The following is an 8,245-nucleotide window of genomic DNA, read 5'->3' as shown; positions in this document are numbered from 1 at the left end:
GAAATGAAAGTCGACCACGAACCCAGCGTAGTGATTCAAATTTCAGTTATGATAATAATAATGATGATGATCGATATTGAAAGATTTCTGTAGCGCCATATCTATAGACTCATGGTTCTTTACAAAACTGTGCGGGTAACTTTGGCCAGACAGCATTGAGTAGTATGCAGTTTTTTAAGGGAAATTTTTGCAGATGTAAGTTAACTCTTGAACCATATTGCAAAACAAAACAAGACAAACAAACAAACAAGTTTCGTGTATCGTTGCTTGAGAGGTACTTCAAAGCGTTTTATGCGCAGTGCGCATCACTTCCCGAGATTCTAAACCTTCACTCTCCTCATACAACGCTTTTCACAGCCAAAACATCATCGACTAGACTATAAAAAACTGAATCCGTTCACTATTTTGATGAATTTTATAATGATCAACGAAGCTACATTTACTTGATGAGAAAACGTCTTGAAATAATTCTGTTTAGGCTCTCCAGAGTTCTCGAATGGATCGGCCATTTCACCAGGCTCTCAAACATCCACTCAAATTTTTCTTAGCTTTTTGTATATTTTGGCTCTTGATTAGTAAATTTACCTTGTATGATGAACTAAACTTCATGCATTGAAAAGGTTGAGCGCTTGATGACCTAAGTTTCACCCTAGGGGGGAAGTTATGGCTTCACGTGGGCTAAAATTTACCTCGTAAATAACGTCTCGAGGACGTTTTCAGATTTTGGTAGCGAGTAAGAAAGTTTTGTTATTAAAACCTGAGTTTCGGAGACCTTTGGTTGTTAGTTATTTGGTGCCAAACGAACGTTTTTCACAGTATTTTATATTCTGTAAACGATTTCCACCCTCACAGAACGAAACGAAAACCCGTCGGTTACAGCTGTTACAAGGGAGAAAATCTTGTTAGCCATTGATGTGTAGGGAACTTCTTTTCGGGAAGAAAAAAAAATTTCCGATGCATGCGTTGAAAAAACATTTGAAAATGTTGAATTCTATCGTCTGGTTATTAGCTCCACCTAAAAACTAGTTAAAATGTAGGAAATGGAGAAAATGTTTCTTAGAAGGTATGGTTATGGAATCTTATCATGATTTTAGGTCTATTTATCTAAGTTGCACTTTTAACGTCATACCTTGAGCGATTCCGTCGTAAACTTCAGGCCTCAAGTGTGTCTCAGTGGAAGGGTTACCGAACAACTCACAGAATGTCGAGGCTTTTTTTCTACTAAGGCTTATTAAATTAAAAAATCCCAAATAAAGATTTCGAAAGCTTTAATTTGATTGTCAAACTTCCTTCCAAAACCGTGTTCTACGACAATAAGAAGAACGAAAACAAACTAGAGAAATAAAGGAAAGGGCTCAGATTTCTGAGGCAAAGATAAATTTTCACAAGTTTCGCTGTGTAAGAAATTAATGAGCTAGTAACAAGAACGGATGAATCCTTTTTGTCTTTGATCATCCTATTTAGGACTTGCGTCTTGGGGCTTTTGTGCAAGAGTTTGATTGTGTCGAAAACAGGAAACTATGATTTAAAAGCACAGGAAAGCAGCGTTAATTGGACCAATGTCTCGGTAAAAAAGGAGGTTCTGTTTCTGCCATTTGCTCGGCTTCGGTCATTGAGAAGGAACTCTATTGAGGCGGAGCGTGGTCGCATCCCTAGACAGCGGCCTGTTATCGCACCAAAAATAAACCATGGAGTGAAAAAAGTACATGCGTGATTTTTAAATATACTTTTAAATTTTTAGTTTATTAGGCTGTCGTATCATCAGCTTCTATTACTGCATTATCACGGAAGTATTTGTGACCACTGTTTCTTGTGATATGTCGGAAATATCGACATCAAACAAGACGCGTTTACTTCATGTTCGTAAGCGGAAGGTTGGTCCATCAATGAACTGAAAAAAGCTAACAAATGAAGGAAAGAAAGATTTCTGAATTGCACTGATATATATTGTTTAATAAAACCGATGAAGGTTCCTTGAGCTTCACACTTTGAATTTTTACGCAAGATTTTCGTTTTAACCCATTCTTCATTGAGGATATTCATTATGCATTACTCATTAGTTGTTTTTTGATAAAAACAAATAATGATAATAAGGAAAGAGACAAAACAAAGGATAAAACAACAGTTTACCTTTGGGGCTCATGCTTTGTCGAAGATCAGTTTGGGGTGCTTATGGAAATCTTTCCAATTTTTCACTGTTTTGATCACGAAAGAACCAAACACGACATAATCAAGTCCAAGTCCAACTTCAAGCTTCAAGCTCAAGTTCATTCAGTACTTTAAACTTTCAAAGAATAGTTTAAAAACATAATCATAATGTTTTTAAAAACTAACACTTTATATAATATAAATGTGGGGGAAGACCTCTAGAAATCCTAGGGCTGGATCAAGAACCTCTTTACACAACCCCGGGTTGCTTTTTACCCTCGATTAAATCCCAGCAAGGGTAACCCTTTCAGAGTCATATTTTTTATTTGTACGCCTTTAAATGACAAAAGTAGTCAAACCGGGCCTGCTCTCCTTGCCGTGTAACCCTTGCCTAGAGCCTGGTTTACCCGCCTAGAATGGCGTGAATTTTTTCCCCATTTTTTCCTCAAGTCAACTTTACTGCTTGTTGGCACATTTCACCCAAATAAAACATTTGTTCTGTGCTTGTTAATACTATCCTTTTTGTGGTTTCTAAATCCTGACCTAGCACCATTTTCGTCCATAATGGACGTCCTTGTACTTTAATAGTTCAATATTATTTGGACAATGTTTTCGTCGGTGGAAAGGCTGACCCGAGTAAATCTCGAAGAGAACCACATTTTCATGCAGACTGGCAGCTCGGGTTCATGTGAGGTGGACTGTTATTTTTAGGACACTTTGCGGTGATTTAACCCGGGCAACAAATCAAACCAGGCTCGCGTAATGAGGCCCTGAGGGGTCGCCTCGATGATTCGCAAATTATCCATGACATGTAAATATCAGGTGGCGAGACTGAAGAGTAAGAAAAAATCTGACTGTTCGTCTTTTTTCTTTGTTCGTCCGAACTACTTGTTCAAGAAGACTCTTAGAGTAACTTATAAAATACCACCTTTGCAAGCATCTGGCTTTAATCAATACATGCCGTTAACCGATAAAGTCCCTCATAATCCATTTTACGAGAAGCCGTCTGAAATACGCTGTAGCGTTAGCGGGGGATATTGCAAGAAAAATTTTGGTTTTATCAACTGAGTTGATAATGTTAATTGTCCTTCATACAAAGTTTCTAAGCTGATGTTTCGAGTGTTAGCCTCCGTCAGAGCGAAATATACCACACCATACCGAATGTTTAAGGTAAACAAAGGAAACCCGTTTGCTTTTCCAGCCGTAACGGATTTTTATTTCGTCGGTGTTTCGGTGCCATCCTCGGCTTCCTTTTAAAAAGTAAATATTAAACTCCTTTCTGGCTTTTGACAGAAGTTTGAAATAATTATTAAATAATACGAATGTATGCTTTGTTCGAAATTGTTAAAGAAAGATTTGAAACAGGAATTGATATTTGATGATAATTTTAAACGAGCGTCAAAACCCTGACATGAAGTCTAGGTGTCAAAGTGTGGGGAAAAGACTGAGCTTAACGATTTGACATTGAAATAAATAACAGCAACTTTTATTTCAACTGACGCAAACAATATCATTATTAATATCAGTGTGTCTTCTTTCTTCGTGGCACGTTTTGTCTTCAGTTGCGAAGTCAGGCCGGTTTTCCCTCTTGTTTATCTACCTTCAGATTCATTTATAAAGGCCAGTCTTGACTCAAACCATCGCGTTTCTTCTACCATTTTATGCTTCTTGAAAAACTCCAGTAGCTATAAAAGAAAATACATTAAGACAATAATTCTTGACAAGAAAAGGCAGCCTTCTTAAACTTTCAATAAAAAAATTGTCGCCCTAAGAAACAAGATTTTAATTTCAACTGATTAATTTACTTGCGTAATCCCGCAGCAACTAATATTGTGCTTTCTTACGCTGACTTATATTAATTAAATAACATAAATGAACCACATCAAAATTGGCGCATTTTGAAAGATTCTTCCTTGACCAGGTTCACCATGGATAATCTGTTTGAATTCCTCCATCTTGAGCCATACTTCTTCGCTCGTGGTTTATTTATTTATTTGTTTTACATTCAAATCTTACCAAACTAATATTTTGTAGTGTTCGATAACCTTAACATATATTTTGCAAGCCGTAAAAGTATCGTAACAGAGGGTTCCATGTAGAATTTTGTCGGAAAGCGTCGCTTGGTTTTCGGTAAATTGTCGTCGAAGCAGCCGAAGGATTTTTTAACTCTTGAAGGCCATTTAGAAAACAAGACGGAAACAGTACGATTGCCGAAAAGCCGGTCACGTAAGCGGAACATGTGATGGTTAAAAAACTGCGGTCAAGTTGTGACCACAAAACATGAACAACCAACTCTATTTGTGTAAAGGAGGTAAGTTTCTAAAGAAACAGTGGTGCTGCGTCGGCGGTAGAGTATAACAGGGTAATTTAGTATTATTTACTGAGTTTATAATATAAATTGGCCACCGTCAAGAGTTTAAAAGCTCACGTTTCGAGCGTTAGCCTTTCGTTAGAGCGATTGTCGAAGGGCTAACGCTCGAAACGTCAGCTTTTCAACTCTTTACGGTGGCCAACTCTACATGTAGTTCCCCTGGTCGTATCTTCCCACAAGTATAAAAAAGAAAAAGAAAAATTCAATACCTTTTGATACCTATGAACAATGTCAAAACCGCACAGTTGTTGTAGTTTGTGGAGATCAACAGGACAAAGGTTAATTGGTTGAGCTGAAAAAAATAAATAAATAAATAAAAATAAACCATAACAAGAATTTCATCATCATTCGTCTATGAAAGTTACTTTTCCAAGCGTTCAATAAGCAAACGAGCCCGATTAAAGCGCAGATCGTAAAACGGAAGAGGTTCGGGTCGTGTCGCATCAAGAACGCGTCTTTCACGCGTTAAGATTGCGCCTCTTTTAATATTCTCTTGTTTACCAACTGAAGTCGAGAACATCAATGCATTCTGCCTCAGATTCAATCGTGTCATCAGGTAGCCATCTTTGGAAAAATTACAATCTTGGGGAAAGTTTTATATTTCTGAATTCGTCCGTTTTAATTAGTTACGTTTTGCGATTAGCCTCAGAAAACCACTTCTCAATCGATCAAAATCAAAACGAAAACCAAGTTACAGGCACAGAGAAGTTACAGAGAAAACGCCAAAGCTGTTTATCATGGAAAATGTTGACTGTAAAGTCAAATTATTTGATAAAAAACTCACCGAAATCTTCAGCAAGGTGACCTGAACCATTCATACAGCAGGCATACCAGATGCAGTGCTCTACTCCGAAAAGGTGTGCAATCTCATGTACCAATAATTTACAACTTCTCTGTGAAAAGTAACCACAGTGACTATAATTCAAGTATAAAACTTGCGCATTGTTGTCTAAGTATTCTTAAAAAGTCAGGGTAGAGATGTCTGACTTCTACGTCATCTAAAACCAAAAGCCTGGCGCAAGCCGGATTCGTTGCATGAAATGTAGGATCTGAAATTAGGGTTGGGTTTTGATTCTTGCTTCTGACGCCACGCGACGGAATGTTGACATTTCAGGGCCAAAGTTGATCGACGTCTTGTTCAACTATTTATGAAGACTGGAGTTAGGATTGTCGTGAAACGTATTCAAGACCCATTTTTGGGTCTTTATCACCCCTGGATCAAATATTGGGGTCAGGAGAATAAAAGAAGCGATCAACAACTAAAGAAGCTCTTGATTGTTTGACAAATTCTCCTTGTCAGCACCTTAGGAAATTTTTAGAGAACAGTATGGAGAATATGCATACTGATGTTAGAGTGTAAAGGGTTAAGGATTATATAACTTTCCTGGCAATCAGTACCTGTAAAATTATCTGCTTCTTCTTGAGTGGATCAAGTTGTTTGGATGGTGAGATGTCATACCAGTGTTCAGTGGAGAATGACAAAGATGGATCGTACCGCGCAAAACTAAAAACCTGAAGGGAATAATCTGATGTGAGGAGGTACAACATTTTAAAAGTTACACACAGGGCCACACTATGTCATGTTATTTAGTGAGGTAGGATCCAAAAATTTTAGCTAATCGGTGCAAAATGTGCCTGAAATTACAGTGTCAGTAATGGATCCAGGGGGAGGTCTCAGGGGGAGGTCCCTGGGGGGAGGTCCTAGGAGGAAGGTCCCAGGGGTTCCAGAACCTCCCTTTTCTTCTTGTCTGACACCAAAATTCTCACTACAACAAGATTGCAAATTACTAGTCAATATGAGGAATTTCAAATCCACAGATCTTGAAATATTTTTCAGCTCATTTAAGTTATAGCTTAGAAAAAATCTTTTGTTTTCCAAAACAAAGCTTGCATACCCCCCTATCAAAAACTCCTGGATCCCATCCTAAATGTCTCTGAGGAAATCTGATATTATACCAAGGTACATGAACATACACTTCTTGCAGTTATATTTGCCAATCATTGGTACCTTTTGCTAGGTTAAGTAAGATTGTGAGAAAAAGATGAATGTTAATCACTTCTAGGGGTCAATAGGTCATACCTCCATGACAAATCTAATGCATAGTTATGTCATAATACCCACTCACGGCAACTCTTTGATTTCCTGCAGCCAGCCCTGCCACAAACAAGTCAGATTCGTCCTCATACAGGTCTACCATGGTGAGACCAATTAGACAGAGAGCATCGCCAGTAATCTGTTGCTGCAGAAGCCTGTGGATGCTGTCTACCCTTAGTTGTACATGCCCTAGTGGAGAAGCCAATCAGTGTTAATTGTTAAACCAATTACAAATCACTCAGCACACCTCATTATACAGTGCTAACATATTTTTTGTGGACAAATAATGCTCATTTTTTCTCTGCAGAATGGGCCTCTGCCTTTTACTAGGCTGAATTTTCACAGTATGAAAGAATTATCAGTTGATAGAGGAAGGTGGGGGTTGGAAGGAGAAGCCCTATACCCAGGTCACCAATCTTTCATTCATCTTGCAAGGTGATCAGGAAAATGATAACATGCTTCCTTCAAGATGTCATGCATGCCCTCAGATGACATACCTTCGCTCTGCTGGCCAGTCACGACAAAGAAAAAACAGATAATTGTGACATACCATGAGACCAACGATGATTGAGTTCAAGCTGTTTTAACTGTACTCTTGAGCTTGTCCGCGATGCACTTGATGAGGTAACTAGTTCGTTCAATCCATAATTCCAGTATGCCAAATCACCTGCAAAGGAAAGCTCTTTGGAGGTCAGACATGCTAGCCACTGGTCTCGTCTCGTTTCTAGTAGCACGAGTGTCTCGTCTTGTCCTACCTGCTATCAATGTTTTTTACATTAGAAGCAGAGAGGACTTTCATATGTTTACGCCAAGGCACATTCAGCGGTCCACAATTTTACAACAGCTTCACACCATTACCTTTCTTTGTGGGAAGCTTAAGCTTCACTGCTGGTAATACAACAACAGGCAACGAATAAAAACGTTCTGTGTAGTCAGCTAAGTCATCAATGCTGGGATTACAACTGTTCGAAAAGCTTTGATCAAAATCGCCCAGAGGTTGTAAGTAAATTTTTCCATCTGGGTATCTCTGCTTGAGATTTTTTCCATCGGAAACAAACTTTTGCCTCGTGTATTTCACTTTGCGACCTGAGATCCAGGGACAGGTCCTCAAAAAGTTTTTAAAGGACTGTCCTTCCTCGTTGTATCGCGCTAACCAATCATCTTCGGAGAGTGGCTGCGGAATACGTCGAAAATAAGCACTTTCTGGTCCTGGATCGTAAATTTTTGGAATCTTAGATAATCCTATTGCATTTCTGCTTTGTTTTAATGTTGGAAGACGAAATCCTGCGGCAAATGGGACTTCAGATTCAGACTGTTTTCGTTTCCTTGTTCTTCGCGCGGCCGACATGTTGACATCTCAGGTAACCAGGCCAAACTTTGAAGTTTGAGATGTCATTTTCTGTCTTTCGGGGGAGAGGTTAAATTATTTAAAAAGTACAAGTTAAAGTGAATCTTACATCCCAATTTATTCTACTTTTAGAGACTTATAAACTAAATATTTCACTATTAGGTTAGATATTAGATTATTCAAGTGCAATATGTCTTCTTTTGCTTTCGCAAAAGTGCTGTGACAAGAATTGCGTATGAGACTCCCCCGGTGGGAAAACTGAAAAACATGATGACAACATTTA

At 38.4% G+C, this 8,245-nt stretch overlaps 1 protein-coding gene across 1 annotated transcript; it reads right to left on the bottom strand.

Moving 5' to 3' along the window:
- Positions 1–3,632: 3,632 nt before the first annotated feature.
- LOC131777911 (archaemetzincin-2) lies at positions 3,633–7,967 on the bottom strand. Its single transcript, XM_059094276.2, has 7 exons — positions 7,473–7,967; positions 7,165–7,281; positions 6,646–6,803; positions 5,918–6,031; positions 5,304–5,412; positions 4,729–4,811; positions 3,633–3,833 (listed from the first exon to the last, which is right to left on the bottom strand). The coding sequence occupies exons 1-7, from the start codon at positions 7,960–7,962 to the stop codon at positions 3,741–3,743; spliced, it is 1,164 nt and encodes a 387-aa protein (XP_058950259.2). The 5' UTR covers positions 7,963–7,967; the 3' UTR covers positions 3,633–3,740.
- Between the last annotated feature and the right edge of the window lie 278 nt (positions 7,968–8,245).

The sequence above is a fragment of the Pocillopora verrucosa genome, chromosome 11, assembly GCF_036669915.1.
Source record: "Pocillopora verrucosa isolate sample1 chromosome 11, ASM3666991v2, whole genome shotgun sequence".
Taxonomy (NCBI): domain Eukaryota; kingdom Metazoa; phylum Cnidaria; class Anthozoa; order Scleractinia; family Pocilloporidae; genus Pocillopora; species Pocillopora verrucosa.
Note: the sequence above shows the minus strand (reverse complement) of the source record. Positions and strands in the feature narration are given on the sequence as shown.

Excerpts from the sequence above, each read along its gene's own strand:
- LOC131777911 (XM_059094276.2), bottom strand. The coding sequence starts at position 7,962 with ATGTCGGCCGCGCGAAGAACAAGGAAACGAAAACAGTCTGAATCTGAA. Across the intron at positions 6,032-6,645 it reads CAGGAAATCAAAGAGTTGCC|GTTTTTAGTTTTGCGCGGTA; the intron begins GTGAGTGGGTAT and ends TATTCCCTTCAG. Across the intron at positions 4,812-5,303 it reads TCACCTTGCTGAAGATTTCG|CTCAACCAATTAACCTTTGT; the intron begins GTGAGTTTTTTA and ends TATTTTTTTCAG.